Source organism: Aristolochia californica, unplaced genomic scaffold, assembly GCF_029961685.1.
Source record: "Aristolochia californica isolate CCGP_79_NKW_82.1479 unplaced genomic scaffold, dmAriCali1.0.hap1 SCAF_15, whole genome shotgun sequence".
In the NCBI taxonomy this organism is placed as follows: Eukaryota; Viridiplantae; Streptophyta; class Magnoliopsida; order Piperales; family Aristolochiaceae; genus Aristolochia; species Aristolochia californica.
Genome location: NW_027181826.1, coordinates 22,140,955 through 22,162,886, shown reverse-complemented (window position 1 = coordinate 22,162,886; position 21,932 = coordinate 22,140,955). Strand labels below are relative to the sequence as shown.

The following is a 21,932-nucleotide window of genomic DNA, read 5'->3' as shown; positions in this document are numbered from 1 at the left end:
AGGTCATTATGATGTGTGCTTTCTAACATCAGCTGCATGCTCCCTTTTTGTATGATCCGTTTGGATGGTCTTTGGCCTATCAAACTGATATGTTGCCATGAATTCTATAAAAGTTTTTTGTGTTATAAAGCATTCTTGATATACATCATAAGTAACTTAAGTGTTTATATCATCAAAATTATCTTAATGGGGATCTTGAAACCAACATATAGTGTTGTGAATCTTAGAAGGAAAACAAGAGAGTTTAAGTTTGTGGTGCAAAAGGGTAGAGAGAAAGAAATAGACAGGGAGAAGCACAAATTTGGAGAGGAATGAAAGGTATGTAATGCATCTACATTCCTCATTGATGATGCTATCTTGTGGTGGAGAAGAAGGGTTGGTGATGCTGAGGTTGGTGAAAAATCGATTGATACTTCGGAATATTTTAATTGTGAGTTGAAGTGCCATTTCTTTCCCGAAAATGTGGATTACCTAGTTCGAAAGGAATTGAGCGCATTGAAGCAAAAAAGGGATGATTTGTGAATATATTCAGTCATTTACTTCTTTAATGTTAAACATTTTTAACATGATCGATGAAGATATGGTGTTTTTTTTCTTGTGAGACTTCGTCCTTGGGCTGAACAAGAGTTGAAGCTTTAGGAGGTGAAGATGCTTGCAACATCTTTAGCTACCATAGAGAAGTTGACAAATTTTGAGAGAAAATCTAATAATAATGTTGCCACACCTATGAGTAAAAACGGAAATAATGAGAACCATAAGAAGAAGTCTTCTTGGAGAGGGACTTTGAGAAAGATGAAAGGAACCATAAAAAATTAGAAAAGAAGAACTACACGAAAAATGGTAATCTTAAAAATTGAAAGATTACTTGTTTTCTTTGTAAAGGATTTCACTTGATAAAGTATTGTACAAGTAAAAAGAAGCTACTAAATGCTACCATAATGGACAATAGAGTAGGGAAATCAGGTGACAATCAACATGTTGAAGAACATCAAGTTAGTTTGTTGATGTTACTCAACTCAATCCAAACAATGGTTAAGAAATCAGTAAGGCCTAAACTGATTTTTCTTAATGCATTCTTAAATGATGGCAAGGTGAAAATTCTCATTGTTTCGAGAGCAACCCACAACTTCATCTTAGAGGAGGAAGTAGATGATGATGCTTAAGATGGGAAGTGGTGCACAATCGAATAAAAGCTATCAATTACAAAGCCAAAGTCGTTGCTTAGGGTAGCTCCCCAAGCATGTTAGTGTCGTCGTTAGGAAGTGGGTTGGCTTTTTGAACTTTTTTGTGAGTCATTTGGACAATTTAATGTAATCTTTGGGATAGATTTCTTTTGTAAAAGCAAAACATTTATATGGGAATGATAAAGACTGCGGATAAGGAAATACCTTGTGTAATTTCCTGTGTAGGGAATTATGTAAAGGGGAAAGTGGCCATGCTTTCAACCCTCCAACTTAAGAGATGGATCAATCTTCTTGTTTCTTTGGCAAGTGACAAACAATGAATTGAAGGTTGATCCATGTTGGTTAAAGAGGAGGAAATCATAAAGAAGGATTTCATGCCAGAAGATTTGCCAAAGAGTTTGCCTCTATGGAAGAAGAAGGTTGTAAACATGATCGGGGGTGATCAAAGTGCCAAAACGCCAACTTTGGCACAAATCCACTTTGATCTGAAGGTGCATCAAAAGCAACTCAATGAGTCAACGAACCAGTTTTTTTACTTGGACACGCACATGTTCATGCGAAATGAGTATACAACGGAGGAGGTGTTTGCGACGGGACATCAGACCTTTTTGTCACTTAACACATTTTTGAGAAGTTTGGGAGAAACCCAATTGACTTGCATTTTACCAAATGGACGAGGGCGTGCACCAATTTGGTAGGTGTTTCTTCTCAGCCATAAAGGAAAGTAATACGACGAGGACATCTGCATTATTGAGGTAGGAGAATGTTACGCAAGTGCGCAGCACAAATGCACGACCCAAATGGGCTGACGGCCCAAGCATGCACGTGGCCCAAGGTGGCCCAAGCGCACGGTGCTATCAATATGGCTGGTTGATGGGTTCAAATTTTTGAAATTTGAAATAGGGACCTATCCAAATGGATTTGAATAGGATTTTTTACGGATTTTAGGCATGCGAGATAATGCCTTATTTGAATTTGAATAAATGTGAGGTTTGTCTTGTTTAGGTAACAATTTTTCATTGAATAAGTAATAAGGGAGTTTATCCCTCTATGGCCTATAAATAAGATTTTTTAAACCACTTGAAAACATCTTCAAATTAGCGATTAGAGTTTTCTATTTCTGTAAAAAACTTATTTCTCTTCATCTTGACTTAGTTTCTTCTTAAAAGGTGAATTATGCGGCACATTGAGGGACAAGAAGATTTTTTTGAAGTTATCTTTTGAGGACACCAGAAAATCTAAGGGAGACATGATTTTGTTTCCATCTTCTACGTATTCTAGAAAATGAGAGGGAATTAGACTAAGCTAAAGCCTCTGGAACAACACAAGGCATTTGATGATTAGAGACGCATCAAGCTTACAGCCCCTTCGCTCCAGAAGCTCTAAGCTTCTTCTTTTTTCCCAGCAAATCCAACCAGGTTTTCTGCTTGTTTCGTAGCAAACAAATACAAACTCCCATGGATCAGCATTGGTCAATATTCGGAGTGAAAGTCCCCACGAGTTCTTTTATGTGGTTCATTACGTTATATCCCCTCGGACTGATCCGGAGATTTCCCTGAACAAGAGAAGAAGATTGACGTGTACCCGGAGATATAGAACATGTGGTGGTGGCGAATTCCTTGGTAAAAAGGACAGCGACATGGGAGTTCCTTAAATAGGAGAATCTGACCATACGGAGCTGTATCTCAGCCGGCAAACCTCGTCGACTTCGACAAGATCCGACCTCCATGGATAAGCATAAAGCTCCACATCACCCGTGCCAAATGCCAAATGGGTAATCTGTAATCGCCACCGCTCGTGAAGTTGCCTCGATGCCCCTCGTTTCGCTGTCCCATTAAACGCCCGAAAGGGACGCTACTGCTACGCGACGACCAACGCAGTGACTTGCAGAGGCGAGAAGGGCCTGGAGAGAGTGGAGGAGCAAGAATGGCTGGCCTTGGACCACCTCAGTCGTCTCTTGTTTTTGTTGTATTTATCGCATGAACTGGCCTTCACTGTCCGGAGTTTGGTGGGTGCTTGCCGACGCAGTGGTGGCCCCTCCCGGTTGTGCTACATCTCATGACATGCACCTGAACACTGCCGCTTCTGGCTGAAATAATCCGCGGTCAGCAACCATATTTGGGGAAGACGACGATGTGCTCATAGATGTGGGTGGAGGTTTGCTTCTGCTGCTGAGAATTGGAAATAACGAGCAATCGTTCTGTTCATGGAACCAATCAGGTGCTAGTGAAATCAAACTTTTGAAGAGTAGCCTCCATGCAGTATAGAGATCAGTGAAATAGCGAAAGGAGAATCATAAATTTATTATTTTCATATAAACCTTTAGAAAGAGCATACAAGAAAAACTTTGAGATTTTATTTTTTTCTTCAAGAGAAAAAGAGACAGTGGTGGCAAATACGTGAATATTTTAAAGAAGAAGGGCATTTGGATCTCGGGATATTACTTAAACGAGCGGAACGCGCCCTTGGCTAACGAAGCAGAGGGAAAAAGAACAAGAAGAAGCGCTGCACCTGTATCTGGATTTCCTTCGCCATGAGCTTCTGCAACACAGGCTCAAGACACAGGAGGCTCAAGGCTGTGAAGAAGGAGAGAAAAGTATTGAAGAAGAGATTGGACTGTCACAGAACGAGCTTTCTCCAAAAGCCCTTTAATGTCACAGAAAGAGGCGTTCCCGAGAGGTTGGATGCGCTCAAGAGGCTCATTTCCTCCAAAAGGGTGATAAAGGCGGATCGCTTGTTCCAAGAAACGGCTGATTACATTGCTTTGTTGAAGGCCCAGGTTGTTATTTTGCAGAGATTGCTCGATTTTTACGGAAAGAGTAATAAATAGCTTGTGCACTGTACAGTTTGGCCATCAATGGAAAACGCTAGCTTCCGTTTTCTTTCATTTTTCGTCTTTTGTTCTCTTCTCTATGCTGTTTTGGCAGATTTCTTATGACCAAGTAGAATCTCTGCTATTTTCTATGCGAATCCATATCTGCTGACATTATTTTACAACCTTGCTCCAACCCTTCTTTCCGTTTTCAGTTTTTGCTTTCCTCAAAGATTCAGGACAAGGATTAAACTTATGTATGATCAGCTTTTTATGCGAAACAAAAGGCTTCCCAAATCTTCCAGAGGCATGCAACGCAAAACAAAGTTGTATCAATTGATCAAATTACAGATCTTTCTGGTTTCACCACAAATGGAGAATTGAAGATATTCATGAATTTTTGGTCATTCAAGTTGTAAAACATTCCCCTCTTTGTCATGGAGATAACAATATTCTTTTCCTTGTGCTCATTCCTTCAACATCGTGAGCATCAAAGTATAATATTTTTTCTTTTCAGAGAATAATTGTTTTCTCAGAAAAGGTCCGTATGAGATGTTTCTTACAAGACGGGGGAAGAGAAGGGAAGGGAGCATAGATCGTCCTTTTTTGCCATTGTTGGCCCCGTTTCATCAATTATTGAAGTCAGGAGCCATGTTTGGTCCATGAGGATGGAAGACAATGAACTCCAACAAAAGAAAAAAAGATCATCTCCGCCATTGAGTTGTTTTGATCTGGATAGCCAATTTTACTTGAATATTACTTTTATTAAATATAGAATGTATAAGAGTAAAGACTATTTCAGTTCTGAGGCTCAAACTATAAAATTGACTTCAACGAAACAGAAGGAATCAGATTTCTTCCAGGATTTTCTTATTTTCTTTTGAAAACGAAGGAAAAGTTGTCTCGGTGGAAATACGGAATGCTGGGTTTATTTCTATAGATTGATTATATATAAAAACAATAATAAAATTTACTGAAAAAGTGTCTAATAATATTTGATCGGTATTTCAGGGGCACGGCTGATCCAATACGAAAAGTTATTTGTTACGAAACATGTTGGACATTTGCGATAGCCGTTGATCAAATGGTTTAGATAGTTGTTGATCATCATTGTCAAATAGGTGAGATAGTGTTTCGCATGTTTTACACCAAATGGTTTTTCATATTGGATCAACCCTCATTTCAGGGGTGTTAGTGGATGATGAAGAAGATGAAGGTATAAGGCTCCTAGTATGAGCACCCGGTTTGAATTTTGGACGGTTCCTTACTATTTTACCGGATTGAACCGGGTTAGCCAATATTTCTAGAACTAATACACATTTTATGTGTATATAAAATAATAATAATAATATATTTATTTAGAGGCATTTGGACATCTTCATACACCTAAGTCGAAGACCCTCCACCCACAATATTTATGATCATAAAAAATATTATTATCTTCTTATTCTATATATATTTATTATCCCATATATTCATATTGATGTTCATTTTAGATTTTTTTTGTTATCCCATATAAAAGAAGGTCCCACCACCAATCCTTTGTGTTTTCAACAAGGGGGCACTCCTCCTATGGAACCAAAATAATGGAAGGAGTATGTCTCTTCTACCGGCCACCAATCCTATGTTTGAAAACCCTTCCCCTTTTTGTTTTTCAAAGAGACTCTCCTCTTATAGGCCAAAATCATGGAAGGAGTACACCTAGTCCTAGGTGATTCTACCAAAGTAATAACAGCTTAATCTCAATAAAATTTAAAATTATGGGCTAAGGAGATGTTGAAACAAAAAACCAAATGGAAGTCTCTTAAATCAACATGCAAAGGACCAAACTGAACAAAATTAGTTTAAAATGACTAAGGACTCATTCAGCAATCGACACTAATAAAGCAACCTCAAATCATAAAAGATCAAAGCAAACCTTCTTTTGAAAGCTTAAGAGAAGCAATGGATTTCAAATTCAATAATAGAGTTTGAGAACATACAAAATCTTAGTTCTCTGTTTGAGGTGAAAATCATTTAAATAGAAGCTTCTCCAACATTAAAAATCTAGTTGTTATGCCTAGAAAGAGATACTACCATCTAGAAAAAAAAATTATTTAGAACCATACTAAAAAATAATAAAATTTTATTTGAAATGTTTGATTTTTGTTGTTGATTATAGTCGTAAGTCACTTATAAATTTTGGAGACGTATATAGTCTAGATTGACGACTAGCAAAGTAGAAGATCTAACATTTCTTCCACATGTATTTGATTGCTTGAGGCATTATTTTGACTTCCACACGACACATGTAGTCAACTACATTGAATGTCATCAACCACTTATGCATTTATTTTGGTTGGTTAAGTCGATTACGTACTATATAGTCAACTACTTCTAAAAATTTGAATTCTTTTTTTTATTTAGTTGATGCATTTTGAACTATTATAAATTGCTTTCAAAAATACCTTAAAGATATAGTCAACTAATGAAAAGTCTAAATAACTCTCTATTAATGCCAATTGACTACAATATGTTGATTAGTTGAACATTTGTTAGGTACAATCTTCAAAGTAGTTGACTACATGTGGGACTCCTTATTCTACAATTAAAAGATGCTTTATAGTGGCACAATTGGCTAGGACATTTCCCTTTATTGGTTTTATAGTCTTTGGTTTCGTCATTGAAACCTCTTAGTAAGTTACTGTATGAGTCATGTAAGTTAACGTCATAGGAGTAGTTCCCATGCTCATATTCTGAGACAATTAATAAATTTCTTTTTGCTTTAGTTCATACTGATACATGTTCTCAATGTTACTTATTCCACATTTTATTGATGATTATACTCAGGTAACTTGATTATTTTCAATGAAAGAAAGGTTTACAAACTTCCTAATTTGTAAGTCATTTTGTGCACTTGTTGAAACATAATTCAACAAGAAAGTGCAAATCCTTCAATCTGACAATGCTAAAGAGTATATTTCCTCTTAATTTCATTTATATTTTGAAAATAAAGGTATTGTCTACCAAGCATTATGCACATATACACCACAACAAATATGGTAGAGAGAAAAAGTAGACATCTTTTAGAGGTTATCTGTGAATATCCCATAGTTTTATTGGTCATATGCAGTCTGTACAACTTATTTTCGAATCAATCAAATGTCATCTAGTGTTCTTCAAAACAAATCAGTTTTTCGCTATTGTTTCCTAATGCTTCTCATATTTAACTTCCTCTGAGTGTTTGGTTGTGTTTTCATTAGGCATACTTTGTCCCCTAGCCAAAACAAACTTGGCCAACATGCATTTAAATGTATTTTTGTTGGGTACTCTCTATTGAAATTAGGATCCCATGACAAGGTCCGCGACCAACGTAGTGAAAGAAGAGATGAAGAAAAGGAAGAGAAGAAAAGAGAAGAGAGAACTTGGCTATAGAGATGGATAGAGAGAACTTGGGAGAGGAGACAATTCTAAGGACGAATTTGAGAGAGGAGAATGGAAACTTAATGATCTACCCCATGCCTTGAACCTCTATTTATAGTTGTGGAAGGAGGTTTACAATGACTATAATGCCTTTAGGGCTACAAACTTTGAAAAGGAAAAGGCATAAGTAGACATACATGTTCATAGACACCTTGTGCTATCCTTATCAGAAGACTTTTAAATTACCACATTTGCCACCTCCTTGATGCAGGGAAGGTAACATTGATGCCACTTTGAGGTGTCATCCAACACTCCCGATCTCATAATGGTTATGTTTGTCATCTTTCGTCCCAACATAAAATATTTATCTCCAATAATGTTACTTTGTTGAGGACCAGATCGTCTAGACTAAAATTCTCCTCCTGATTTTTCCAATTCTTCAAGTATGCCTCAATCGATTGTAACACTAGATCAACCCCTCTTCAACCTCAAGATGAGCCATTACCAAAAGCTATTCTAAACAGCCCAGCTTCGCGAGCAGACCAATTACTTGTTCAGTCTAATTTACCTGAGGCAAGTACCTCCCTTTCTTCTCCTATTTTGTTGTGCCCAACTTATGATACTCAACCTATCTATTCTCAAGCAACCGTATTTATGTGTCCAACAACAACCTTCTACTTCACATCTTATATCCAATTGTATTTCTCACCATAGATTGTCTTTCAATTCCTTTCTAGCAGTTATCCCCTCTATTTTAGTTCCCAACAATTGTTACGAAGCCATCTCTACGATCCAAGGAGGAAAGCTTTCTTGAGTGAAGATATGGTGGTCATATATGACAATAAGACTTGGAGTTAACCTCTCTCCCTCCACATTCGAAGGCAATTGAGTGCTAGTAGTTGTTTACCCTTAAGCACAACCCTAATGGGAGTATAGCCCATCAAAAGGCCATGTTAGTTGTAAAGAAGTCTACTCCATCTTATAGAATTGGTTATGAGGAAACTTTTTTTTACTTGCTAAACTCAAACTCCATTCGAGTTATTATTTTTCTTGTTGTGAAATACACTTAGCTTCTTCATTAGTTACAACCACAAGAATGTGGGTGAAAAATATTTTTCTTAATGGTAATCTTAATGAAGAGGTGTATATGATACAACCTTCTTGATATGTGGTTGAAGGGGAGAAAGTGTGACAATTCACTAAGTTCATATATGGGTTAAAACAATCATCACGGGCTTGGCTTGATATTCAATTAAAGTTGTCCTTCAATTTAGCTTGAAGAGATGTGTGGTTAACCAATCGATTTTTCTTAAACATGTTAATCATGGTATTACTCTTATAGTAGTGGATGTTGATGATATTATTAAAATAGGAAGTTATAAAAGTGCATTTCAACAGATAAAAGAAGACTTAGCAAAGAATTCCAAACTAAAACCTTGGGCTATTAAAATACTTCCTTGGAATTAAAGTGTTGCAATTCAAGCATGGTCTCTATTTCACTTGACCTCCTAAAAGAAACATGTACGCTTGGGTTTAGTCATGGTGAAACTCTTACTGATCCTAATGTCAAGCTATATGTTGAATTTGGAAATGACATAAATGTGAACAGATTTCAACGATTGGTTGTAAGCTTATTTATTAAATAGTCAAAAGAATAGGTATTTTATTTATTGTTAGTGCTATTAGCCAATTCATGCATTAACACAAAATTCTCATTGGCAAGCTCTTAAGATAACCTTTTGATATTTGAAGAGATCCAAAAGAGGTTACTCTATAAATACCATAGTCATAATAATATTAAAAGCTTTGCAGATATAGATTGAGTTGGTTTTTCTAATAATAGAAAATCAACCTCTGTTGTACAATGGTTAATGGAAATCTAGTCACTTGGTGGAGTCAGCAACAAGATGTGGTGTCAAGGTCAAGTGTTGAAGCAAAATATTGTATCATGTCTCATAATGTGAGTAAAATGTTGAGCTTAGTTATCCATGAGAAGTCCAATGAAACTCCATTGTGAATATCAAACAACTTCAATTTGGTGTCATTAGCATACATTACATATTGTAAAAAAAAAAAAAATAGTTTGCAAATATATTTACCAAGGTAGTTGCAGTTAGTCCACTCCACAACTTGTGTGTTGATCGTGATGTTTTCTATGCTTAAGCACTAGCTTAAGGGGGAGTGTTAGAAATAAAATAGTATTTAGAGTAGTTATTTTTATTCTACTAATATTTTTAGTTAACCTTTTTGTCTAAGGACAAGGGTACATTCATCTTTGTAAGAAGTTTATTAAGCTAGAAAATAGCAGAGAAGTCCTAGACCTAATTGAGAAAGCACTCCCCAACATACCCTAATTCTCTCTCTCTCACTTGTTTTCTCTTCTCCTTCAATCTTCCTTCTCCCTATTCCTCTTTCTACATCTCATTCCTATCTGACCATTGGTAAAATCACGTTGGTCTTCATTATTTTAATGATAATAAAATGGATAGTTTAAAAGTGTTCTACTAAAGTTGTTATTAATGTATATTAGATACATGCCTTCCATCACAAATTTAAGTAGTTTATGGCAAAAGCTTAAGACAAGACGATAATCAATCAAGTTGTCAAGACAATACCCAAAGCAAAAACTCCTTGAATATTATTGTTGTGAAGAAGAACTTACACAAAGAAGAGCTTGAAGATTTGAAGACCTAGAATCCAAGTATCATAGTAAATCTCAAGAACTCTAGACATTTAAATGGATAGTCAACAAATTTCCAATTATTCACTTCAAGTATGTTATGGAGCATTGCAACATTCATATTTTCAAAACCATACTCAAAATCATTATATAAATGTTATAGAAAGGATTTGAAATTATAACATAAGTTTTTACCAAATATAAACTTCACTTGAAACTCAAATCTCAAACTTTTATATCATTACAATCTTTGGATTAAAAAAAACATTAGGACATGCAATGTTTTCTATAACAATGTTTTTATGGTGCATATAAATATTTTTAAAACTTTAAATTCCTTGGAAATTAGACTAAATCATACTTTGAAAAATAGAATGATCAATCAAACTATATGAGGCATGATCGAGCATAACTTGGCAACAACGATCTGTATAATGATTGATTGATCAACTACTATTGGCATAATTGATCGATCAGTGTGCAGATAGGCATGTTTATAAATTATGATCGATCGACTAGTGTGCAAACATATAGGTTTATAAAGCATGTACGATCAACCCCCTTGGGCATGATCTATCATACAGATTGTTGTAGATAAATATTGTAAAATATGATCAATCAACTAGAATCTTGCCATGCCAATATATAAAGCTTGATCAATCATAAGGCTAAAATTATTGCAGTTGGGGTTCGATTGATCGATTATATACCTTTTCATTGATCGATCAACCCTTTGTGCAAAAAAAATTTAATGGTCAAATAATCGCTATTTTCATTAGGAAACATATATATAAGTTCCTAAACTCGTAGAAGAGCATTTATTGGCATACTTAACCTTTGAAAAAATATTTTGTGCTACAAATTTTGATTTTTCCCTTTTTAAAGAAAAAAACTCTAAATTTTGCTTAAATCTCCCAAATTCTTTTCACATTCTTGGCATTCATAATTTCATCAAGCTTCACACATTTCATTACACTGTGTTTGAAATTTTGGAAGCTTAATCTCACTAAAAAAAGATTATCTCTCCAAAAATAAGTTTTAAGTTTCATTTTTATCTTTTTATTTTGACTTTCTTTGTTAAAGTTTCTCTAGTACCTTGGAAGTAACAAAAATTGACATTCTACAACCTTGAATCTTGAAAGGGAATTGTCCACTTGAGTTAATATCTAGTTATATAAAATCTCTATAAGAAATATTAGAATAATGTAATTAGAGATTACACTTAAAGAAAACCAAAATCTCTTTATATTTTTGCTACTAGTGTTAGTGAAATTGAATAAAACCTTCCTTCTTCGTGGGTGTATACATGTGCTTTTATTTTTACCTATTTATTTTGTTTGATTGCATACAAATGCTCTTAAATTTTTATTTTATATCTTAATTCACCCATCCTAATAAGAAGCCACATGTACCAACAATTCCTTGGAGGAAAGGGGAGGAGGAGAAAAGCAACACCAAACCTCCCCCCACAAAGATTCATCGCCACCCCTCGAAACTACAATGATTTAGGTGATGTATAGAAGCACTTTGTCATAAATGAAAATAGCTCATACATGGTTGTTTACCTAAACTTAGTTTATCAACTTTGGTGTGCTACAAAAAATGTAATTGGCAAAAATTCCAAACTGAAAATGCATTTTGATTTTTGAAGAATCTAAAACTATTCATACTTAAGAACACTTCTAGCTTTGGTATTCCGTGTTTCTACTTATCTTTTGCATCATTTCTTGTCACCGCCCAAAACTCCCATTTCTTTGCAGATAATTTCCTCCTCTGCCTTTAGCTAAAAGCAAATAACTCCCAGCGACAACGGCATCTGTAGCATTAGTTGGTGATCAAAATCTCTACGTTCACCATTTCTTAGAAACGAAGTGGTATGTATATCCATGGCATTCATATTTCAGTCTCAGCCAATTCAAATCAGATACTAGATAAATAAAGCAAAAGACCAGATAGGTCAAAGGGAGATTTGAGGTAAATTAGCTAGAAGGTTTTAAATATTGGCAAAGTCAGTGCATTCCTTCTCTCACTAAAAAGACAAATCTATATCATAAGGGAAGAACAAAGAAGAAACCGCTTCTAAATCACATCAACCAGAACTGCCTGAGCGGGCAACCCCCATGTAGTTCGTAACCAATCCCATGATAGCAAACCTGATCAAGCACAAGAAAGCGATTACACAGACAATAAAGCTAGTTTTAAGTAGAAAAGGAAAAGTGCAATGCAATAACTGACTATGCCTACTCAATTCCAAGCTAGTGAAGTAATCTTATAAAACAGGCCGCTTCAAAAATGAAAGTTATTCGATCCACATTTGAACGAGGTACTTTATTTTTATTTTTATTAAGATGTATTATATTAACAAGAGAAAATTTACAAAGGAAGAAGGAGCAAATCCCTAACAACAAGAGATTGAAGGGACGTTCCCGGCTTGGCAAGCACATCTGCTGCTAAATTTGCTGATCTCGGAATGTGAGAACCAATACAAAAAAGTAATGAGGTAATATCTAAAATTTCCTAAAAGATGTCCCAATGCCTCCATGGCGGAAGGGAAACACGTTGGCACCAACCAATGACTACCTTGGAGTCTCCTTCAATGTGAATTGGACCACTGCAGTTGTCTCTGAACACGTGGAGCCCATTAAGAATGGCCATATAGCTCTGCTGGCGTAGATTCGGAGATGCCTAATGGACCAGCATAAGAGAAATACTGATTGCCAAACGGATCCGAAATCACACCCCCAAAGCCACCGATCCCCGGATTGCCAAGAGAAGAGCCATTGAAATTCAATTTTAGGTAACCAACCTCCGGGGGAGTCCACTCTTTCATTACTTGAACCTTGGTCCCAATGTGCATCCTTGCCAGATTTCTCCAGCTATCACGAATGGAGGTGCCCTTGAAAGAGCAAAAAGGCTTCTTAGTCAGAAGCCAGGTGGAAATTCGCCCCGTCACTCTTGTTGCTACTCTTGCCTCATATTCACTTTTAGCATCGAACCACCTTCTATTAAGTTCATTCCAAAGCCCCCATGGCACAAAACTGGCGTAGGCGAAGATCATCATTTTAGCGAGACCAAGAAGGGGATAGCCAATGATCGACTTGCAAAAACAAATCAGATCAGCAGATATACAGAATTGCAACCCCAACTTGCATAGGACAGAGGTCCGCACATTCTATGAGAACTGGCACAAGAGCAGAGTATGACTGGCGGATTCGGCCACATTGTTGCAAAAAGGACATAGTGGGTCTATAGATGGGTGACCCCTTCTTCGAAGCACATCTGCCGTAAGAATCTTACTTTGGCAAACACTCCACATGAAGAATTTTATCTTTGGAGGAGCACAGAGACGCCAAACGAAGTATATATCGTGCTCACTTTGCGTCGAGTACCAACCATTAATGTATCTGTATGCCGATGAAACTGAGAATTTTCCGCTTTTGTCAGGCCACCAAATGAGCTTGTCTGCATTGGAAGGCCTCATTCTGACGTGATTCAAAGAATCCAATAAACTGCTTGCTTCCATAGCCTCCGTATCAGAAAAACCCCTACAGGGATGTAGGTTCAGACCACACCCCTCAAAGGCATCGGCTACTGAAATCTCCCTTTGTGTGGAGAGAAGGAAAAGATTTCTAAAAGAGTTCCTCAAAGGTTCCTGCCCTGTCCACCAATCATCCCATAATTTAAGAGATCTTCCACTGTCAACAAAGAATCTACAGGTTGGGGAGAAATTCTGAAGAAGCAAGTAAAGAAATCTCCATATTAAGAATAGTCCTCTCCGATTTCTTCCGAACATCCACCATGACGAATTCCAACCCAGCTTGGTCCGAACCATATCCTTCCAAAGGTTAGAAGAATTTGTGTTGAACTTCCATATCCATTTAAGGAGTAAAGCTCTGTTCATTTCTTTTGATTTCAGAATCCCTAGTCCACCCAATCTCTTAGGCAGACATTCTTCATCCCATCTGACCAAGTGATATTTAAAAGAATCACTTGATCCTCTCCAAAGGAATCTTCTTTTCATTTTGTCCATGGCTTTGCATACAGAAGAGATGCAAGGCATAAAGGATAAAGCATAGTTTGGGATACCAGCAATACATGACTTAAGGAGGATTAGTCTGCCCGCCTTGCTGAGGAGGCGCCCCTTCCAAGTTGCTAACCGAGACTCAATCTTTTCGACCACTGGGTTCCATAAACTTCGGGAAATATGCCCATGGAAGAGTGGGAGGCCAAGATACTTTGTTGGAAGAGTAGTCGTAGAGCAACCAAATAAATTTTCCATCTCTGTAAGATTCTTCGGGCCCACATTAAATCCAATGAGAGAGGTTTTCCCCCAATTAACTTTATGCCCAGATGTTATTTCAAAAAGCCCCAATACTGCTTTTATCCTCCTTGCACTATCCATATCACTGATTCCAAAAATAATAGTATCATCCGCATACTGCAAAATTGGTATATTAAACGCCCGGTGGGGGCTTGTAGGGGAGAGTCATCCAAGGTCAACCGCAGAATAGAATATAACAGAGAGGAATTCTGCTACTATGTTGAATAGGAGCAGAGAGAGAGGGTCCCCTTGCCTGATTCCCCTAGTTCCTTTAAAATATCCACATACCGAACCGTTGAGGATCAGAGAGTAGGATGTTGAGCCCACACAGCTTTTGATCCAAAATCGCCATTTTTCTCCAAATCCCATTTTTTCCATTGTCTCATCAAGCAGGATCCAATTAACTCTGTCAAAAGTTTTTTCAAGATCAAACTTAAGGGCGATTATCGGTTCCTGGTTATGCCTGAAGTGATCCATATTATAAATTATTATGTTAAAAAATAAGAATATTTACTGATCTAAACTAGACTCATAGCCAACCTAAATCTAGTTGAAACAAGTTCAGATGATGGTGAAAGACTAACTTCTAAATTGAAATAAGTTGATACTGCTGTAATATTTACAGGTAAAACGAAAGGTACAATCAGCTGCAAATATAGTATAATGTGTTTGTATGATAGACTACAATTATTGCATGATGCTTATAGAGATACTCTATGGTTCCAACGTACAGGAAATGATCTCTGATTGAAATATAAGCAAGCATTTCAGCCTAGGAGTAACCCTTACTCATTGGTGTTGTATTGTTTTTTATGCTTCTTAAACCATTTCTTATCCCTTTTTAATTGATATCACACCCATAAAAGAAAATAAGTTTAGATCTTCACTTATTTTTCATCATGTTCATTGTCTTTATGACATTGACTGTATTTAAAGGAAAATGTAATCTACAAGTAAAACTAAAATCCAACAAGGAGAGGAATCCATTGCAAATATATCCCGCCGACAACAGGAAGAAGCATCCAATGCAATAGCAATTGCCTTCATTGAAAATGAGTACCATGAAAAAGCCCCAAGATAATTATATTTTTTGTAACACTGAAGTTTTTCATCTGGGATCACTACTACATTTCCACTAAAGAATTCAATTCAATGAGTTAAGTAGGATGAGTTTTTTCTCTTTTTGAAGACCGAGGAAAATGATTACATTATAAGAGCTCCCTAAAAAGAACAAAAGTGAGAATTGCAACAAGAGAGATGATCTCAGCTCCAAAGAAAGGATGAAACTCAAGAAGGTCCTGACAGTGAGGCAAAGAGACAACCACCCATACCCACACCACCCACCCACAACACACACACAAAAAAAAAAAAAATGCATCTGCAAAGCTATTGGCACTCCCAAAAGTGTGTAACCATGTCACCGTAAGGGTTATAAGTTACTCAATTACTCTATAAACTGATTGCTGATCAAGCCATTTCAACTGAATAATGGTATCAACGAATCTGGTTAATGACAACAAATAATTAGTAGTTGGTATAGTAATCTCATAAAAACATATGAATTGCAACAACTTTACAAGTCTGATAAGTTGGTAAAACACAGAATCTCTTTACTGACAATAACCACATACAAGCAATAATTATCAAAACCCTCATTTCAAAAACAAATTATCAAAACCCATCATACCAACATATTAGAGCAGTATAGTAGTAAGATGAGTTATTTAAGAGATGAATAAACTTAAATAACTTACATTTCCTGAAGACTGGTAACATGCAACATCACAATAGAGAGTTGATCAAGTGTTTATATTACAACTTTGTTATCTCTTCTATTACTTCATATACCAGAAAATATGAACAACACCAAATAATCCCTCTAGTAAACTATTTGACAATTAATTTACCTACTGGAGGAAAGTTAATATAAGAGGAAAGTTAATATAAGTGCCAATATTAAAGGAAAATTTACTTACATCATGGCCATAGATATGTGCTTCAAGTCTGTCTCAAAATTCTTCATGTTTGCCAAAGATTGAGCACAAAGTATTATGGCAAGCCACGAACAAAGTTTGTACTGCAATAAGTGTCAAATTAATTTCACAGTCTTAAAATGATAAATACAAGGGCTAGTACCTTATGTGAGTTCAAGGATCAAACCACAAAGTTTCATCTCTACATGCGTGCGTTGTTCTTAAATGTCCCAGGTTTTGTTAAAAAGAGACATTATGGACTTTTTTTTTTTGAAAAGATACTATGTGGTTGTTACATATCATGACACAATCAGAGATTTACATTTACAGTAATACTTAAAAGGAAATTTAATGAGTTAGAAATTGCGGCACTGGAGCATTAAATATAGATTTCCAGAAAAGACTAGTTAACTCCACCTCTACGCTATACCAAAAACTCATACATATCTAGTTAACTCCACCTCTACGCTATACCAAAAACTCATACATATCTGCCAATAAAGGACTGAAAGAGGAAAAGCAAGATGAGAAATAGAAGAAAAACAGTAGCAGAGAGAGAGGATAACATCCAATTATACATCAACAAGTACCCAAGATCAAAGGGTGAAATTTTAATTATGTAAGAACAGAATAGGAAATTCAGAACAAGGAGAAATTATAAAAGTTATAATCATTTGAAGTTACAGTATTCATGTTACCTACAGCTAGACTTACTGATCTTCTTGGAAATGAAATTTTAACAATTTCATTCCAGATATATTAACCCCTGTAATTAGCAAAAAAATAAAGGTAAGGAGTGTCAACAGCATGTTATTGGAACTAACTCTCTATGTAAGCAGTCAGTGTCATCTATTTATTCTTTCATGGACTAAGTCTTGAAAACTGGCTGAATCAAACAGTAGAATAAAGCAATTGGTAAAATCCTTTCATTCACCATTAGTAAGATGTTGACTCAGGGAACCATTGATCAGTTTCATAATCTCAAAGCCCTTCTCACTCTGTCTGAATCCATTTAGGACCAAATTTAGAAGGTCATCCTGATGTGGATTTCACTGTTCAAAATTATACTTTCAAGGATATAGGGATGATTCTTAGTTGCAGAATTTCTGAACTCACAGTTAGCTCCCCGGATTCGCTCTTCTCTCATAGCCCCACCAAATCCCTTTGGACCCCAAGGGGGTGGGAGCAAAGTCAACAAGAGATTGTAGGCCAACCCCCTCATTTGCAAGCTTATCAGCTTATTAAAGGCAGCTCATATAACCCTTCTTCAATCTACTCTATCCGGTCCACTAATCGACTATCTCTCATGCCTTCATTGCCCAGGAAGATTCAGTCAGAAGGTATCTGCGCAGCAGTCTGGTTTTCCCCTTGTAAAGTGGGTGTTCTCTGCTTCCTAAATAAGGCTGGAAGCTTAGACTCGGGGAATCTGTGTTATGAACAATGAGCTCTTAACCAAATGGCTTTAGAAGTTCAGAGTTGGTGGAAACTGTCCAAATATCAAATTGAAGAGAAACCCTTTAGGCCCCCAAAGTCAACCTTTTGTATCTTTGCTTTTGGCCAGATTATATTAGCTCTTGCATGCTTTAATGAAATCACCATTTTCAAATGTTAGAGAGATTTTTTTTTTTTGAAAATTAATGTTAGTGGGAATTATCCAACATAGATTAATGTCAGGAAAAATCCTATGGTTATTAGTAGGACAAACGCCTCCAAACTTTGACTACTCATTTTGTGATCGACTTGGACCTAACTTTAACATAGTATCAGAGCAATACATCTATTCTGTTGGGTCTTGTTTATGCCCATTTAATTTGTGCCATTTTTGTGTTGTTCGAGTCTCAAACATGTTGTTCATTATGCAGGCCTAGAGTGTTAGTGAGAATAATCTCATATAGATTAATGTGAGAAATAATCCTGAAGTTATTAATTAAAAAAGGCTTCCTAACTTTAACTAATCATGTAAGGATGGACCTGGACACCCCCTCTCCCCCAAAAAAATAAATTTGACTAATGTGCGCGGCTTCAAAGAAAAGAGCTGGTTCCAACTAAATCTCAAGTGCACACAAGCCCGCTTTTTAAACTTTGAATATTGCATCCGTATTTAGTCTTATGTGCAATATATGAAGGCTCAATTCATTAAGCTCTACCAGCAACACCATACATCATCAACGTCGTCTTTACCCCAAGAAAGCTAAACTTAAAGTACCATGAATGTGCCTAAACTTCTTTTATCTACTTTACAACGGTTCAGCTCTATAGTTGCAGAAAACGAGAAACAAGAAGCTCAGGGGAAAAAAAAGAACTTTAATCTGTTGAAAACTTATCCAGAAATGTGGATGCAACTTTAGCACACAAAAGTAGAGCAAATAGATGATCTAAGTAGATTCACATGTCCACCCAAACGACCCAAATTGGAAAACATATTCAATTGTAGGTTTCAACATTAAGTGCTCACAAACAAATTTTTGATTCTTCGTATAATGCTTCGTACATACACAAAAGCATATAGACCTAGATCTGGACCAAAAAACAAGAAGAAGAAAAAAAAAAAAAAAAGAGAGAGAAACGTCTATTACTTTACAGAAAGGAAAAAACAGCGCAGTCAAAATGAAATTTTTACCATGAACGGGAAGTATCACTTACCCTAAGCATGACTCCGGTGATACCGAAGACCATAGCAATAAAACCCGAATAATCGACTGGAAGATCCTGCGTAGAAATAGTGGGCGGAACGTAAGGCTTCGCCGTGGACGGCTGCCTCGGATCGTTTGCCGACGTCGACATCTCTCTGTTAGATCAGAGAATCAGAGAACAGAGGGAGTCGGCGGCAGGTCCTGGCTAATCGCTACTCGGTAGAGAAGAAGCGTACATGCAAATTGACATTTCTATATTTTAAATTTCCTTCTCTATGAAATGAAATCTGTGGGGGAACATGTAATATTTACTATTTCAAGTATATGATATTCGTCAATGTTCATAATAGTGTATATGATTCAAAATAAAAATAAAAATAAACTCCGTCAATTAATAAATACTTTAATATAGTACAATATAAACATGTTAATTTTCTAATATTTCTTGTAATTTCATTAAATTGATTTGAAAATTATTGTTGCAGATAAATTATTTAAAAATTGTATAAAATCAATCATTACTATAAACGAGGTTTTGGGAAGATCCACCAATTCCTTTGAATGAAGATTGGGAAGCAAAAGATAGCCAAGTTATGACCTGTCAATAGCATTCATTCCAACTTAACGAATCAAATTATGAACTATGAAATTGCAAAGGAGATGTAGATGTCTCTAAAAGTCGTGTTTGCTCAGAAGAGCAATTTAGCTCATATTTATGAATTGTATGCGAAATTATTTAGTCTCAAGCGGGGTGAGAGATCATTTACAAATTACTACTGTGAGTTGTTAGGAGTTATGTAGGAGAAGGGAAGGAAGAGGGGATGATGTAGCTGTCCGAGTCAGAAAGGCTGGTGTCGTTGGATGGAGGAATATGGGTTTCCAATGTGTCAGGTTTTGAAAAGATGATGGCGGTTTGGGGGGTGGGGGGACTCAAAAGGGGACTCGATTACTCAACTACCCACAATTTATACATTATAAATTCTCTTATCACTTTTCTACTAAACCCATAAGAGACTGGTCCTCGACATCCCCCGCCTACCTCTACAGTCAATGGATTTCCTTTCTTAGAATCTCGACAAAGCTCTGGTCGGAGAAGGCTTTGAACCAAATGACCCGCAACTTTGGAGAACCGATCAAATGGGCAGTGGAAACCACCAATTGCTCCAGGTTAGACGTTGCAAAGGTTTTCATAGCCCCCTCATACCCCCTAGACAGAGGATTATTTCTTCAAAATCGTGGTCAGAAAGACCCTCTTTTGGATCAAAGAGGCGTTTGGAGTACTCTCCACAGTGATAAGAGAGTTTATAATGTGTTGAAACCAGTGCGCTAAAAGGCTCAAACCTTTTAGGAAAGCAACTCTACGGATCTTATACAAGGACTGGCCCAGTCGATACAAACAAATATTTCAATACTCCCCTGCACAGGGAAAACCCGTGGACAAATTCACCAAAAAAACCCGGGACAAATTCCTGGAAAAACCCAGGATAAATTCACCAGAAATACCTGGGACAAAATTCGGTGGGAGCGGGACTCGAACACGGGACCAACCTGCTCTGATACCATGTTGAAACTGGTGCGTTAAAAGGCTCGAACCTATTAGGAAAACAACCCCACAGATCTTATACAAGGACTGGCCCGATCGATACAAACAAATATTGCAACATAATGTATAAATTTTGTAAGTAAGTATTTGTGAGAGGGGCATTTCTGAAATTGTACTATTTTTCACTTAAGAAAGAAATAGGGGAAGTTAGGAGTCGTATTCTGACCCCCAAACAAGTATTGCAGGACTGCTACTGAAAGCAGTCTTCTTCCTCTCTCTCTCTCAACCCTTCTCTATCTTCTTTTCTTCACTTTTCACACTATTATTACCTCATGCAACAAAAAAAAAAAATACTTATTAACCATCATGAAGCCAAAATATTTACCCGTTGTCACATTGTCTACTGACAAAACATTTATAAAAACTCAACCACCCTACAGAAAAATATGCTCTGATTCATCATACAAAGAAATTTTTTTATTGCAATCAATAACCATTTTAAGAAGAATTTTTTTACAAACCCAACTATTCATTTCACACAGAAATAAGAAAAGCTAAAGGGACTACTATGGTTGGGGTGGAAACAGGCTATAAAAGAAGGCCCACAAGTAAGGGGGTGTCAAAGAATAGTACTACATGGATCAATAAATAAAAAGATCTTGAATTTATTAGTCAAAAAACAGGTTTTCTAACTTGGCTAGTCATTTAGGATGAGCCTTACAACTACCATTAACAAGAACTATACAAAATTTCTTCTTATGGCAAAAAAATAACAAGTAAGGCAAGAGGAAATGAATTAATATAATAAATAAATATAATATTTTTTAAAAGCATAATAAAATTTTTATGTAGTATAAATTAATAATATATTTCCTCAAAATTAAAAATCGCTAGTTTAATTAATGATAAAAATTAGAATAATTAAACAAAAATACATGATCAATTACTTACTTTAACAATATTTTAATTACCACTCTTAAATCAATAATTTAATATAGTAATAAAATTAATTAATATAATAAATTAATTAATATAATATCATCACAAAATTAAACATTAGTAGTTTATTTAATGATAAAAATTGAATAATAAAAAAAATACTTGATCAATTGCTTAGTTTAACAAAATTTTAATTACCACTTTTAAATCGTTAATTTAATTCAGTAAAAAAAGAGTGAATATTATAAATAAATATAATATAATATTTTATTAATAACTTCGGATAGACTGTACGTAGTATAAATTTATAATATATTTCCACAAAAAATTAAATTATTAGCTTAATTAATGGTAAAAATAGAATAATTAAACAAAAATGCTTGATAATGAACCGAATTAATAATGAGCGAGAGCGAGAGGGAGATGGAAGACCGAGAGCACTAAG

General features: G+C 35.9%; 1 protein-coding gene across 1 annotated transcript; it reads right to left on the bottom strand.

The window, feature by feature from the left end:
* Positions 1–12,031: 12,031 nt before the first annotated feature.
* Positions 12,032–19,254, bottom strand: LOC137952258 (protein Asterix-like). Its single transcript, XM_068799370.1, has 3 exons — positions 19,016–19,254; positions 16,376–16,476; positions 12,032–12,231 (listed from the first exon to the last, which is right to left on the bottom strand). The coding sequence occupies exons 1-3, from the start codon at positions 19,154–19,156 to the stop codon at positions 12,168–12,170; spliced, it is 306 nt and encodes a 101-aa protein (XP_068655471.1). The 5' UTR covers positions 19,157–19,254; the 3' UTR covers positions 12,032–12,167.
* Positions 19,255–21,932: the final 2,678 nt, after the last annotated feature.

Excerpts from the sequence above, each read along its gene's own strand:
- LOC137952258 (XM_068799370.1), bottom strand. The coding sequence starts at position 19,156 with ATGTCGACGTCGGCAAACGATCCGAGGCAGCCGTCCACGGCGAAGCCT. Across the intron at positions 16,477-19,015 it reads TCACCGGAGTCATGCTTAGG|TACAAACTTTGTTCGTGGCT; the intron begins GTAAGTGATACT and ends CACTTATTGCAG. Across the intron at positions 12,232-16,375 it reads CACATATCTATGGCCATGAT|GTTTGCTATCATGGGATTGG; the intron begins GTAAGTAAATTT and ends GTGCTTGATCAG.